General features: G+C 40.6%; 1 protein-coding gene across 18 annotated transcripts in view; it reads right to left on the bottom strand.

The window, feature by feature from the left end:
- The window catches only part of PLEKHA5 (pleckstrin homology domain containing A5), a 151,470-nt gene that overhangs the window by 57,716 nt on the left and 77,593 nt on the right, over positions 1-16,161 (bottom strand). For all 18 annotated transcript variants that reach the window (XM_088528415.1, XM_088528422.1, XM_088528427.1 and 15 more), the window contains 2 exons: positions 6,123-6,206; positions 5,032-5,152 (listed from right to left, as the gene is read on the bottom strand). In XM_088528415.1, coding sequence (XP_088384541.1) covers positions 5,032-5,152; positions 6,123-6,206 — 205 coding nt within the window. The remainder of the gene's footprint in view (positions 1-5,031; positions 5,153-6,122; positions 6,207-16,161) is intronic.

Raw genomic sequence — 16,161 nt, forward strand, 5'->3', positions numbered from 1 at the left:
CCCTACTTGCAAACATGCTGGGATTTCCACAAGGTACAATTCAAGACTTCTTACTGGGCCTCCCACCTTCCAAAACACATACCTTTTTTTTTTTCCTTTTCTTTTCTTTCTCCTCAAGGCCCTTTCCCTCTATCATATCTTGCTTGGTTTAAATATTGATTATTTTACCTGCTTGCTCTCGGATCTCCTTTGAAGTCTTTTGCTCTGTAATACCAGTGCTAACTCCTGCTCTTGACTGTACCTTTCACAACCTTATAGCTATGCAGTGATCACAGATAGTTAAGAAAAACTGCATAAATAACCTATTTTGGATGTCATTCCTCCTTCACATCAGAAATCAAAAGAAGTGGGAAGAGGCCTACAGAAAGCTCCAGTGCTTTGACATTCACACTTCATTCTTTTCAGCTTACGTTTGGGAAGTTTGCTGTGCAACTAACATAGCGAAACGTTTATTTTTCTTTTAGTTTCGGTAAGAAGTGGCGACTCGGGGGCCAAGTACTGTGGCAATGACGCTATCCCAATCTGCAAAGGGGACGTTCAAAATAAGTTTTTCAAACTGTGTTCTCGGCTCTGCTCCAAATCCACCCCTCTAATCCAGACAATACAGCCCTGTGCTTCAGCGTCGCCCTCGCCACCACAGAGGCATTTAACTAATGATAAGGTTATGCAAAGCTCCTAAATGAGATCCTCAAAGAGGAAGGCTAAACAAATAGGCTCCCTATCAGGTTTTGCTGAAAATTAGGGTGCTGGGGTTTCTCTGCGGAAACTTTCTCAGCATGGAGCACAGCACTGTGCTGAGTTTTACACGTGCTGCAGAGAGAACTCCAGTGCGGATTTAAAAAATCTAAACTGGAAACTGAATTCAAAATAATGGGCAGCTTTTGCCAGAAATACTACTCGTTTAACTGAAGGACACTAAGTCTAAGAAGTTGAACAAAAAAACACGTTACAAAACTTTTCATGGCGTGGTAGATTTAAGACAAACATGTATCAAAAAGCAAAGTTGTTTCCTCTTTCCTTTCTAAAGGATTAGGGGGAGATACGAAGGAATAGAGTGTTTATAAACCCATTTGGAGATACAAAAATTTATCCAAACACAGTTTGGGGAAAAAAAAAAAAAAAAAAGCTAACAATTGAGAAAAATATTTCAAATCTGTAGCACTTTCACCTCGAATACTGTATCATTGCATAATGCATGGAGGTTTGTAAGACACCAAGATAAATTAATAGAATTGAGAGAGCTCCAGAGCAACATTCCCAAATGTGAATGGCTAAAATTACGAAGCTGTAAAAGAGAAAAAATAGAAAGTATACAGAGAATCTGTAGCAGGAAGATTAACTGTATGGCCACTATACTGGCACATGGCACAGGAGCTGCTTCAAGACACTGATGAGCAACTCATAGCACTGCTACCTGCTCTATCATTTGGTGCAAAAGGTTGAGGAGCGTTTCAGATCTCCTGTCTCTGTAAAACAGTTAATGTCTTGGGAATGCTTCTGAAAGCACAAACTGCATTAGGATCAAGTCTGCTAACAAATCCAGATCTCTTAAATTGATTTCTCTTCAGCAGGTCTGATAGCAAACCAGGTTGTCTCCAAATTCATCGAGCTCAGAACAGCCCATGTAACCCAGGGCGAACACAAACTTGCACTAACTGAGCAGAGCATCACAAGTGTTTTCCAATTTTAGTTAGTTGACTCATACCATTATTTTACCACACTCTGCATAAATAGAGTATCTGTTCACAAGCAGTTCTGAGCCTCAGGACAATGAATATTTTAAGATTTTGGGATATCAGAGGAGTGTGTGTGTGTATATATATATATATATAAACTAATTATCACTCCTCAAACTTGTAAAATTATATTCTCCTCTTTCTCTCTTCTCATGATGCCTGGGATCCCCTGACTACCTTATGCTTCCTCACACGCACATCTTTAATATATGTCAAACTGAGGAAACAGGAAAAAAAGGAAAGAAGAAAAAAAGAAAGGGTTCAAATACTTTTCACCCTAAGGCACTGAAAGCACAGCCCCATAGGACATACTGCACAGCTCTAACTTCTGAAGAAGGGAAAGAAAGTCAAATTTGGTGCCATCTGACCCCTGTTCTGAGCTAGTCCCAGCTGTGTGATGCCTCTGAAAGCTGAGCCTGTGGGATTCAGCACAGCTCAGGTACTGAGAAGAAAATACAAAATCCGGCCCCTGATATCCACACTTTCTCCTACCTGGAGGAAATAAAGGCTAGCAGGGTTTTGAACTCCGGGCAGCAGATCAGGCAGCACCTGGGGCTGCACACTTCTTTGCTCTGGGAGCTGCTCCCTGTCTAGTTGGTAGGTGACACAGAATTTAACGAAATTTCTTTCCCAGTTTCAGAACTAGTAAATTTATCTACAAAACGGTCTTATATTAACACAAAACTTATTATTTCTATATTTTAAAAACCACACTTGGGAATCTTACTGATAAGCAGGAAATTCTTTGCATATGAAGTTTAAAAAAAAGGGAATCTCATTTTTGTTCTCATATATTCAACTATGCTTAAAAATATGTTTCCCATCTTTAAGGCTTAGCTGATCTTCCAAGACCACAAACCAACACGATGCTGCCTTCTTGATTTTGCAGGCAATTTCCGTGCCTTCCACTATTGCAGCTCTCCATAAACCCCATCTTCTCCAGGCAGGAGCATCAGACTCGAAGTGGTATTTCTGGCAAAACAAAAATCTTCTCCAAGGGTCATCCCTATTCTAGATCAGCTAGGATTAAGAAAAGCGAGGACATATTTCCACATCCGTCAACTGTGTGAAATATACTAAAAAAACCCTAGTATCTCAATTCCTCATTATCTCCCAATATTAGACGTTTTCATGACTTTTCTCTGCAAACAGAACTATCTAAAAAAATAAAAGGTGTGGCAAACTTGTGGAGCACCGTTCTAGTCCAATTTACTTTTCTCACCAGAATCTTCCTTCTCTTATGCTGAAATACACAGAGCCTCCATGTAATTTATTCACATTTTAACATGACAACACAAGAATTTCAAGCTCTACCGTTGGGGAGGTGAACAACAAAAGCAGAGAAGAGAATTAGTTGGGGCATCCAGATACAACTTGCGAGCGATTCCTAAACAGTTATCTTTTAACTGATATTATTCAAAGCTAGCCTTAAAGAGCCACCAAAACAAGGCTGACTAATATTAACTGTGGTTCTACATTGCAAATATTTGCCTCCTGAAAACAACACTATTAAAATGGTTTAGCAGCAATCCAGATAAGTTTACATTTGAAACTGATGAACAATAATTGCCTCTATAGTCACATTAATCACATTAATATTTTAAGTGTATTTAATAATTGGAATGAGGGTTAGCAGTGATGAAAAGTAGCACAAAAGCCTGTGCATCTTTAAAATATAATTAAATAATTTCCACAGGAAGCTAAAGTATCATTAATCAAATAATGTAAAGGAATTACAATAATTAGCCTGTAGCAATCTCAATTTCCTTCTAAAACACTATGAAACAAACATGCTGAAGGGCAGTCTTTTAACTGCTCGTTTGAAAGAGGACCATGAAAATATATTTGTAAAACACGTGTTCCCAAATTGAAATTCATTTCTATATTTAACTTGGAAGCGCTTCCTAGGCAGTTCTGTCTTTCTGTAAAATGAGTTTCTATAGAACTCATTTTCTATATAACTACTACCATAATCACTATCATCATAACAAGCCTAAGAAATTAACAGTTTATTTATTTATTTTTTTAAACTGTCTCCCTCCCATGGACTTAAACATAACTTGAGACTATGTATGGATTTTGCTGCTGTTTACAATTCACCTGTGACTGTTTCTTTTCCAGCAACATTGATAGATTAAGGCCAGGGGCATTTTTTTCCTTAAATAATGGGTTTCAAATGTAGGTCAAGGATTCCGCCTTGCTAATGAGACACTTGTAATAACAAAAAAAAGTTTCAAAAAACACTCCTAAAGCAGCTTTTTCCAGATGCAAGCTTACAATGTTGCTCATCTATAACATGAAAACAAATTATTTCAATCCAAATTTCCTAAAATTAAGCAAACTGCAGACACCACTTGCAGACTGAATTAATCTGCTGTACTTGTCAGAGTTAAGGTTTTCAATGCCTATATATATATTTTTTTTTCTCCAGGCTTTTTTGTTATCTGCCAAGTAGAACACATTACAAGGTTCTTGTCCCTAATCAGTGACCAAAGCTTTCAACTTAGTGTTCCAGTTTTTTCAAAAGACTAACTGAGTGATAAGGACAGAACTTAGGTTAAATACGTAATTATGTAGTAAGTGCCCTTTCCTTTTATGAAGGCTCTCCAGAAAGTAAAAAATGCACACAATATTCTCACCAGTGTAGTCCCATCATCTTTAAGCACATATTATTGAATCCATCATGTGCACAAATGTCGGGGAATTCCTTTACCTTCCCTGAAGTTGGATAAAGGGAGAAACGGGGACAGGATGATGCTAGGACAGCCAAGAAATGGAGTTCAGCACTTCTACTTGCAGCCCAATGGATGCGAGTCGTGATGTAGCTGCTTAAATCCCTACCACATGGTGAACACCCATATTTCCTTTAACCACTTGCATAGAATTATGGTTCTTTCTCTGTTTTACCTGAAGAAATCTGCTCAATTGTTTGCACATCTAGAAATTGCCACAGTGATGCATACCCAGATGACTGAGTAGTTGCTCAAAATTTTGCTGTTTCACACACACACTTGTTTGGGTTGTTTGGGAAGTTTAGGTTCCGTAAACAATTTAAGTAGGTGAAAGTCACACGATCCGTGATCTCTGACAAAAATTGCAGCTTCTGTGATAATTTCAGACACTTGAGTTTCCAAATTAAACGTGAAAGGAGCCAAATGCTCTAAGGCAGATGTATGTTTTTTCTTTCCCTCTTTTCAGATGGAGTACTAATAACAAAGTTTCTCTGTGAATAGCACTCTAGTACCTTATGGAGTAACTATTTATATTTTAATTTAATTTGGACACAAAGACTTACTCTGCCCACAGGGCTCATGGGATGAGCAGCATAATCTGATGTCAAATTATAGTTAGTAGCTTCACATATCATGCTTACTGGTCGCTCTTTCTTTTCTTCAGATGTCATAGCTGCAGCAGTCCTGAAAATAGAATATGTAATAGCACTAGAACATGCTGTGTCTGCAGATTGCTATTAAAAAGCATTCCTAGATGTTGCCTAATAGGAACTGTGCCCTACTTTTCCCATTTTTAAGCAGTTCACATTTCATTGTACAGGTACCTTCACTGTGATTTAAAAAGGCCATTAAATTATACAGCAAAGGAAAACTTAAATTTATCACAGATGAATTCTCTATTATTCTAAGGGGTTGAAGGGAGGGGAAAAGGCAGTTATGAGCACGAGGCAGAAATGGTGAGACACATTCTTCAAAGACCCCATTTGGCTTTGACCCACTTGTGAAAGCACTTATGTTTGTTCAGTTTCTCATATTCCAAGTCTCTCAAGGCCTTTCTTTAACCACTATTTCTGGTGCTGCAGCGATGGTGAGAAATAGGACACCCAATACCTGGCCATATATAATATCCTGATGTCAGTACTGTACACTTCTCATACCATTTATCTTTTTCGGGAAAGAATTTGCTGTTTACGCTATAAAATTAATGCTAAGATAGCAAGACAAATCATTACCCACTATTTAGAAAGTGCCTAGACTAGCCAAGAAGGCAGCCAAATGAGAAGAGTACTAGGCAAAGCAATATAAATTAAATAAACTTGATGTTCCCTACAGGATTCAAAAATAGATTCCTCGTTGGTAATTTACTAGATTGTTTTTTTTTTTTTAAAAAAGGCTATTTGCCAAAACTAGAGCTGAATAACCCAGGTGACAAATGGAAATCCACTTAATGCAGTTCTATTATATAATCAATTTGCGCTATGGTTTTTTATCTTAAAAATTAGTACTAAGTATCACTTTTGTATAATTAAAAGGTCTCCTTGTTGGTACTTGGGCAAGTTGCAAACTTTGTAATTAGAAATCACTGGAACATACTGCAATACTAACACACTCCAAAAAAATACATATTTTATAGCCTTAAACAGATGTCACTTACTGCTCATTCACAACAAAAATACAGTTGTCCTGCGATGGCTGTCCCGTTACTGGATGTTTGCAGGTTACTTTCCGTTCATTATGACTGTGGAAGAGAAATAAGAAACTTGTATAGATATTGTTCAACTAGGTATTGAACTTTTCAACTCAGTTACATAAATCCAGTGCAAGCACAGAATCCCAGCGAAGGTAATCACCAATATTTCATTACGACATGTACATAACTCCATGTCTCTTCTCATAACCCAGCCACACAAATATACACACTCATAAAAAGAATCGTTCAAACAATTAAAGACCCCTCAAAATACTTCGGGGTGGGAACAAACACGGAGGAGAAAAGCCTGCTTGGGTGCAAGGTATCAGAAGAGGGGCAGAAGAGCCATTTTCTCCCTGGCAGTGACTTCTTCACTGCCTTGTGGCCTCCTCTTTTGAGCCTTTCAAACCCCGGAGCTCAGCTCCACTTGCAAACACTACAGTTTCTACCTCTCCAGCTTCCCGAGGCAGCTTGGGCTCAGCACGGCCATCTCCACATTCCCCTGGTTTCCTGAAAATTCCTTTGGATCACGAGCATCGGGCAATTTTAGAGCATGACGAATTGCGAGTTCCCTCCACACAAGAAGCCTAATACGGCATTTCCAGCTATGCTCATGGCTGAAGGGCCTTTGGTTAAACCTGCCCAAACCTGAACTGCCAGAGCATCGAGATAACCCAGTTCGTGGAACTTCGCTTATTTCTGCAGCAGTTTACTGGAATTTTAAGTCATAAGGGTCAGAGAATTGTAAGTCTAGCTTCTAAACAAGCTTCTGTTATAAAAATGACACGCAAAATGTAAAATTAAGTCGCGGGGACTGTTGCTCCAAGACCACTGCTGCTCAGAGCTGGGGCAGGCGGCAGAGGCTCCGCTTTGCGCAACGGGAACCGGGGACACTCAGAGGTCCAAAACGGAGGTCATACAAAACCCGAAGGGAAAACACAGAGGAGGAGGAGAAAAAAAGGGGAGAGAGGAAGGAAGGCAGTGACACAAACCTATGTCAGAATGCTTTGAATCAATCTGAAATCATATATAGAGTCGGCCTTCCAAAAATATCATAATATTTTGGGGCAAAACACTTTTTCCTTGCTATTCAAACTAATGTCAAGATGTATAGAGGTGTAGCTGATGTTTTGTCTAATCATATATAAAAAGCCAAAAAATATCAGTGCAGACATGAAATTCTGTGGGCCATGATATACTTTTCTTCTAGCATTACAATATTTTTATAGTTACTGTGCACAGAAAAGGTGAGGAAGATGAAGGACAACCTTTTCTTTCTCTTGAGCTTCAATGCAAATGAGATCTTACGAGCAATCACTGAAAACCCAACTCGTATTATTAAAAAGTATGACTGCTGTAAGCATGTTTAACTGGATAAATAGATTTTAACACTTCCATTTGAAAACTCTATCATTACTCATCAAAATACTGCATTTTTGAGGTTAATTTAGCTCATATTTTGACAAGACTCCTCCAAATCCTGTGTAAGATGCAGAGGATCTTGCTAATTATTTTCACAACCCTCCCACACAACAGCAGGTGAAGGCATTTATTTTGAACTTAATCTGCAGACCAGGACTAGGTTCATTAAACGCTACCATTTCACATTCACAACCTTCATGCCATTCCATTTAGGCAGTCATTCAGTTATGCACAAAGTAACCTTCGGGGTCCCCACACAAGCTTAATGTTTGGATATTACTTTATAACAACGCGTATCATTATTAGACCCCAGTCCAAATAAAACGGAAAGCTTTCTGCTTAATACCAGAGAGCTTTAATTTTTACAAGCTCCAGTCTGCACTTCAGACCTCCAATTTTGCATGGTTACGTGTCTATACTTTCCTCTGCTGTAATGACTGAGTAATTTGGATCCCAGCAGCGGGAAGCCACTGTGTTCATTTGCTTCCTTAGGCAGAGAGGCAGCGTCCAAGACATAGGAAAACAGAGCTCCTCTTCCTTCTCTCTTTGGACTGTCCTTGGTAACACCAGAGTACCTATACACACACACTGCTGGCCTTGTCCCAAAGGATACAACTGCCCCTTACTATTTTAGCATCTATACTTAGGTTGTATTCCTGGTATGTTAAATGCTACAGTCAAAAGGGGGGAAAACTGCCTGCGTGTTTTATTAGTATTCACAAGCGTACTCTCCAGACTTGGTTTGTGGCATGAACTGTTACTCATTAGTTATTTGTCACCGGGAGGTGTTGGGCTCCAGAAGTCAGCACAGCTGCCTAAGATGACATTATGAATATGCATTTCAATACAAAATAAATCAGAGTTCTTGCATCTATCAAGGTAACATTCTGTTCTTAATCCCTGCAGTGACCCTGGACAGTGACCGAGTATAAAAGAATTAAAAAATAAAATAAGACAAAATAAAGTAAAACATCGACCCACTAAAATTGCTCAGGGGCAGTTTCCATTTTTAGCTGTCTCAGTGCAACAACTGATAGCAATTTATCAGAATAATTTGAACCTCTTTCTCATAAATTTTTAGACTTTTCTTCCCAATTCACTCCTCTGAACATTGCAAGCTTTGGCACCTAGACAAGCCCTTTGAACACAAGGAATTATCTTTTTCAGGTTAGAAGTTCACGACAACCTTGAATTTGACTCAGGTTGTTTGCCTCCCCATCTGCTCTCCTTTCCATCCCTCTAGGCACTCCTAGAAATGACTCTCTTGAAGTGACAGTACTATTTCACCTCTTCTCACTAATGCCTGAAACATTTAAAAAAAAAAAAAAAAACACCCTTGTTAGAGTCTTAATCTACTCAGTAAGTTCACAATCAACTGGCATCTTATCAGTGACCAAATGGCCACGGATTTTAAAAAACCCTTCAAACAGATTTTTCAAAAAGCATTTTTTAGTACCCTCTACGCAATTCCGGGAGGGTCCCCTGGTAGGACCAGAATCCCCTTTCAAAGCCAGGATGGTTGAGATCCGCAGGACAAGGAGGGAGAAGAGCAGCGATGAGAGGGGCACGCAGCACGTGCTGTGCGTGATCCCACCGACTCCACATACACTAGAGCAGCACTAGAGCATCAAGAAGGCTACAGGCACCAGCCTTGTGGGCCAAGGACTTCAGGCACAGCGTGTTTTGTTCTTTTCCTGCTCCGGCATTTCAGCTTTGAATTAATAAGTAAAGCCAAGCCATTAATGACAGAGCAACCTGATACGAGGCACGTAACTGAGGAATAAATGGAATCAGAACAGTACATACTCCTATCTTCCCACTGCAGTCTTCTGAGACTCATATACTCATCTTTCCTATGGGCTAATAGCTTGCAGATGCTTTCAAATGTTTTTGCTGATTTTTTTTCAGCTTTATCTTGCATTTTACAAGACTGCAAAACTGCAAGGTAACCCCAATATTCTGTGTGCCAATATTTTGCTCTGATCAAAACTGCTATGAAACCATCAAATTCAAAGTTCTGTCCGGTTTTGCCATTTTGAATTCTATTTTTTTATTAATTGGCAATCAACCCAGACACTAGCAGTTGAAATGGGACATCAGATACGTGGCACAGTTGTACATCACGATGGACACAGTCAAAACCACAGGGTCAGATCATCCTTCCCCTGGAAAAGAGAAAGTCGTCAAGAAAGATCAAAGAATCAGGGTGGGAATGCTTGGTTTGGGGTCCCTCCACTGTAAAGCTGGGTTAAAATCCCTGTTGGGAGGGGAGCGGAGGGGAGGAGAGGAGGAAGAGAGGGGAGGGGAGGGGAACGGAGCGGAGCGGAGAGGAGAGGAGAGGAGAAGAAAAAGAATAAAGGCCACACTGAGCTGGGCCAGCCCTGGCAAAGGCACATTTGCCTTCTCCCACCGAAGTTAAAACTGGATGCCACTTCAAAGTTCCTCTTAGGCCCTTTCTTTGCTTACTCTATTTATATGCTCCTAAACGCTAAGGCCTTCTCATTTGCTCATTCTCTACGTGACCATCAAAGGAAAGGCTGAGTTCTGCTTCCCTGAAAGAATACAAATAAAATAGGGGACAGGACACCGCTCTCACCCTACCTCCGTATTCCCAGTTCAGTATCCCAATGTTCCTTTTGACAAGCGGACACCGAGGGACATCATTTCAGAAAAACAGTGGCCAAAGAGCAACGGGTGAGAATAAATGTTGGGAGGCAGACAAGATTCACAGCCTGGCAATCTCATCTTCATTAGGCAAGCACTATAAATCACCAACTCACCCAGAAGGACATGAAGACATTTTATGTGAAAAGCAACTTTACCCATTTCTCATCTATACTTCACTGCAAAACAGGAACAAAAATCACAAGGAAAGGTAAGGACACCAGGCAGGAATTTCAAAGGGAAGTTGTCTTCTCTAAACGTATGCTAAAGTTTTGCATGGACGTTTAAAGAAGAGATGAAACCAGGGACAAACATAGGACAAGCCTGGCCCAGCTTTATTCAACTTCTGTGAAGTATTTCATTTCTGAACTGGGGAAAAAATACATCAGCAATTTTTGCCTTATATATTTGCTTTCTAATGCAAGAATGCCTCATTTCTAATTGAAAAAAAAATGCTGTAACTTACAGTTATCTAATAAAAAGTTGCCCTAGTTTGGAAAAAATCTAAATAAATGTAGTCCCTACACAACTGCTAGCGAGGATGTGGTCTGTGGTTGTACAAACTCTCCTATTTTACTAAATCTGCAATGCCACATTGTACAATAAATAGCGCATGCAAGCACTTTTCAGTTCTTACTGGCATACCCAACAGTTATGGGCCTTTTTTCAATTAAGTTTTTAAACAGCAACTATGGAAACCACACTGCTCGGCTTCGCTGGAAAACACACGGATAGGGTAACTTCTGACACTGGGAAGTCTGAAAAAAGAGGGTGTAAAGAGACAGGAAGTTTAAAAGCATATAAAGCGTTGACAGAGCCATGTATCATCATATAAGCTGCTAAAAACCAAAGCACTTCGTGTACCCACATGCCCAGCTTTTCAGTCATTATTCCTCAAAAGACCAAGCACGACTGCCCTGAATTTGCAAAACTTTCCTTCAGTGGGAACCTCCTGAACACAAATTTATATTCCTGTGAAAGTATTGCAAAAAAACAAGACCTTTTGTCACCTAATTGGATGCAATTAATACGCCCTCATGAACTACTTCCAGCAACAGCAACGTTCCAACACAAAACAGCATCTTTCTTTGTAGAGGTTATGTAATTAAGCACAAACGTAAGCCTCAAATTTGGCAGCTGAAAGCCATGCACTCCTCAGTGGTTAAACACCTAGGAAGGCTCGGTGAACCGAAGTAAAACGCCACGTCTGCCTTGAAAATCTACCCAGAGTTTTCCAAGGAAAAATGGGAGGCGGAGGAGCACGATGCGGCCGGCAGCCCAGAAGGGCACTGGATGCTGCGGTCTGGGCAGTGCTGCCTCTTCCCGGTGGAGACGGGCAGCGGGGACCCACTGACTAACACTGCCCAGAGCCCATTCCCCCCACGCAGGTGGGACGCTGCGGCGTCTCCCGGAGGGACACGGAGGGCAAAGGAGGCAAAGGTGACTGTTGGGAAGGGGAACAAAACGCCACAGCCAACGGCTCTTCTGCTATGCCGAGCTCGATCTCTTTGCTGCTAATATGAGACCACTCACACTATCAAACTGAAGTCACTGAGTATCACTGAGAGATGCTAATTAGAAGCTATTAATTGATATTTATTTATGCATAGGACGTTAAAGGTTTTTGGAACCAGAAACAGCTCTGGCTTGAACCTACATGGGAAAAAATGCACTTTGGCTGCATGATCACCACTGCATCACCGTGCTTCATGCAATGCATCGCCCCACGTGCTGCAGGCTTGGGAATTACTTCAGAGACCTCCATTTCCTCAGCCATCCCCCACAAATCCAAGCTTCATTTTTCATTGACTTGCTGTACAAATTTTAGCAAATGCTAAAATGCTTTAACGTTTTCTTCAGAGCTCACTGGACAGAAAGTTACCTCCAAAACTTCTGTCGATGTGTGTTACTACGCCTGGTTCTGCAAGCCTTGATCTGTGTGATTTATTACAGTATAAATGAAACACACTACTAACAAGAGTTAGTTAAGGAAATAAAATTCTAAAAGGCCATTCTGATTTAAGCTTCCGTTCTGAGTTACCATGTAAAATCTAGTGTTACTTTGCAGGAAGATCTTACTCTAATAACAGTTCCTTCAGGAAAAGAAAATGGGAAAAGTAGGAAAAAAAGTAGGAAAAGTAACACTAGATTCCATCGGGCTTCAGACTACCAGACCACCACTTCCCTGCATGTCGCAATCACTGTCAATCTTGACTGTCCCGTCACTTAATCCAGTTTCCCTGCACACACACATTTCACTTCAAAAAGGGAACTCAACAGATTCAGTAACCAGAGGTTCTATAAAAAAAAAGAAAATAAAGTCTTCTTTCAGCAAAAGGAGTGTATTTGTTAACAAGAACAATTAATCCTATGTGCATTTCCTCACCTCAGTTTCCTCAAGCCAGAACCACTTTCTGATACAAACTGCTCCAGCAAGGCCAGTAGCTCCTCTTCTCCAAATGGGAATATTTGACTATTTGTTAAAATTTCTCACTATTTACAGCACACTATTCGGGGGATTTTTTTCCCCCATGCCACAAAAGCAATAAATAAAAATTAATAATCAAGTTGCTGCTGCACTAAACATTTCAGTTAATATGGTCAACATACTGTCAGATTGCAGATATTCACTTTGAAAGATGATTCACCAATACAGCAAATTCAGAAGAATGGGTAGGATATTTAACAGAGTAAAGCAACCAAAGCTCTTCCAGCATCATGGCTGTTATAAACATTGAAGGTTTCTTCACTGAGAAAGGCAAACAAACTGGTCAGTAGTTTTTGAGCTTCTCTACTATTTTTTGATTCAGTCATATTCTTCTGTGCCGACAACACAAGGAAACCATTATAAAAACCTAAATTTGAACAACAAAGGTCCCCACTTTCTGATCCTGGTCTCCCATAGCAATCTCCAAAGGTAATTTGAAATAAAACACTTTCAGAAGACAGTTCAAACAATCTACTTCCGAAACACAGTATCAAATTGATCTGAAATCAAATGGGGTGAATGTTATCTTTCATGCTTGTTCATTTAAAAAAAAAATCTTGTAATAAAAATTTTTATAATATAACCTAAATGGGTTTCGTTTAGTCTTAACAGTCTAGTTATAGCTAGGACATCCTTTACAAGGCAGTTTCAAGCATAATTACAAGAGTTACAACACAACTCAATTGCTCCATTAAACTGGTGCTGTCGCATTGTAAAGAGAAGTAAAGCTGCCTAATTTTACAGAGTTATAACCGCTTTTTTTTCCTCTTTATTTTTTATTTCAGTAAAATGTTGCTTCCGATTTAATGCCAGGCTTTGAAGAGAAATTTGGTGAAATTATGTTGTGCTGCCTCACAAAACTAGCTAAGCACATCAGTAATCAAAATCTGATGTGCATTAATAAAGGTAGTATCTTATTTCTTATGACAGTCCCAAATATCTAGGGATATCTTTCCCTTATACCATCTGCTATTACTTACGATTACTATCTTTATCTTTTTTTCTAAAGATGATACGAAACCTAGTATTAGCTATCAATGAAGCAAATCCCAGTTTTATCTCCATCAACATAACAGGCTGTAGGAGTTTAACAGCGAAACACTGTTCAGACAAGTAGAAGACTTCCATGCTTGCTTCTATGCTTCCACATCTCCGTATCAGTAAAAACTGCCATTTTTATTAAATAACAACACACTTCTATCAATTACACTGTCCAACTTTCAACAGCAAGCCACACTTGCTGCAATGGAGTTTGATGACATGCATTAGCCCTGGCTAAACATTTCCTTGGTCTGTGGAGGGAGCAAATTGCTGCAGAGTAAACACATTTTCTACGGGGAGGCCTTTAGAAATCCTCCTTTCAGCTGCCTGTCAGAACAAGCAGCTGAGGCACCGGGGTGGCCGCTCGTGCACCCGTTGAGACAGCGCAGCGCATTCAGCCCAACCCCGTATTGCAGGCGTCCCGCCACAAAAGGCCTTATTCTGTGCAGGAAAGGTACGCGCTGAAACTTTGCGAGAATCGTTCCCTCAGCACGACCAGCCACGGCTGCCGCCCCGATCGCAGGCCCCGGGGCGGCCGTGCCGCGAGCTCCCCCCTCGCCGTCTCCTGCTCGAGGCGCGCGGCTCAGCACGGACGGGAGGGCCCGGCCTGGCCGCGGGCCGCGCGCGCAGCCCGAGCAGCCCCCGCTCCTCCGGCTCTGCCGGTGCCCAGCTGCGGAGCCCCCTATGCCGGGAAAACCTCTCGGCCTCGGGAGGAGCGGCAGCCGCTCCTTTAGATGGTTCAGAAACCATCTGACATGTTGGCAGCAAATACAAACGGGGCGGCGTTTGCTTGAAGTCATGAGTAGGACGGGAAAGATTTCGTACTTTCTCCACACACTGACTTAATTTTAAAAACTTTTTTTTTTTTTTTTCCCTGGGAACATACATATTTAATGCTCATCTGCTTGCAGTTAACACTCACATGCTCACATTGCAGATTGAAGGTCATGGAGAAAAGAATAAAAGTGTATTTTAGTCTAGAAGAGTGGATACCAACCAAGCTTGTGGGCAACCTTGACACAATGACAGCTCGGAGCAGTAGAGAACAGCTCAACTGCAGAAAGGCCCCATTTCCTCCCTTTTTCTTTGCCTTCAAGTTGTTCGTTCGATACAATTCTTCATCTTATTACCTTCAAAAATATCACTAAAAATTCAGCAGGCTGCAAGAGCATCATACTTCAACATGGTGTTAATTTTTCTTACAGCTTCCTCCTCCTGCACGTCTGCACAAGCCACTATCAGGGAGTGAGTGCCAGAGCCGACAGGCCTAAAGTCTGATCTGCTGTGACAGGTCTTACGCCCCTCTGGCGAGTTCAACTTTGACTGTCAGAAGAAGTGACCGTCTGGGGCTAATTGATGCTGTTAATGTTAAGAACACCTGTCAGCAATTACCCAGGAACAACCCTTTATTGAGCTGAATCCACCTTCCGTGTTATTTAATGGGATTAGGCCGCAGCTACAATCCCCGCCTTTGCCAGAAAGCCTGGATCGTCCCGAGCTCTGATCAGGAGCAATAGGAGCTCTGCAAACAGACAAGGGACACGTCAACTCACACACAAAATTAATCTGGTTTCCTTTAGGTAGCAAGTTAGCAGTTTTTATTCTACTTTTTTCCCATTTCAGTGCCAAGTTTCTTAAGAAAAACTGGCACCTCAGTTTAGGCCAATTTCTGAAGTAGCAGCAATAGTTTATGAAGTCTCCAGCAATGTTATTTTTCATTGCTGGGCAAGGAAGCAGGACAACTGAAGGGTAAGGATGATATATGTTCTTTGTAGGTGCAAAATACCTTGCTTTCTTAAATAAACAAAAGAAAGGAATGCGATATAATAACCACAGAAAAAACATTCTGGCTTGCACGACATGGGAAAACTTATTAGAATTATTTACGTGCTTTAATGTACCCCAACAGGTATTTCAAAAGTCATTTAGCTAATAGGCTATATCATTATTCATTTTATCAGATGAAATTTTAGTACTCCATCTGATTAAGAGTTCATGCCCACTACTCAGTGCTTAAATGCAGATTGTCAATCACTTTGAAGCCTGCTGCTTTTGTCTAATCAAACCATTGGCTCTGTGCTTTTGAAATTTCCACTTGACAAAAATCATTTCTTGGCTCTCTCCCCTCATCTTTGTTTTCAACACCTACACAGATCATTTTGCAGATTGGACTCATTTCTTTCATAAATGCAGAGGAATGACTATAGCTTATTTAAAAAATGAATTGTCAGCAGATTTTATAGATATGCAGGAAACCCGCAAGGGAATAATATTACAATTAAATCCCCTACCTTTACATCCTGACCCTCTCAGCAGTCTCCTGACCCCACAACACAACCGAAATAACACATCATTTTTATTAAGAAGTGCTCTGGACCCAGGAACCCG

This window comes from Tinamus guttatus, unplaced genomic scaffold (genome assembly GCF_059628265.1).
Source record: "Tinamus guttatus ecotype Peru unplaced genomic scaffold, ASM5962826v1 Tinamus_guttatus_pri_ptg000308l, whole genome shotgun sequence".
NCBI classification, from domain to species: domain Eukaryota; kingdom Metazoa; phylum Chordata; class Aves; order Tinamiformes; family Tinamidae; genus Tinamus; species Tinamus guttatus.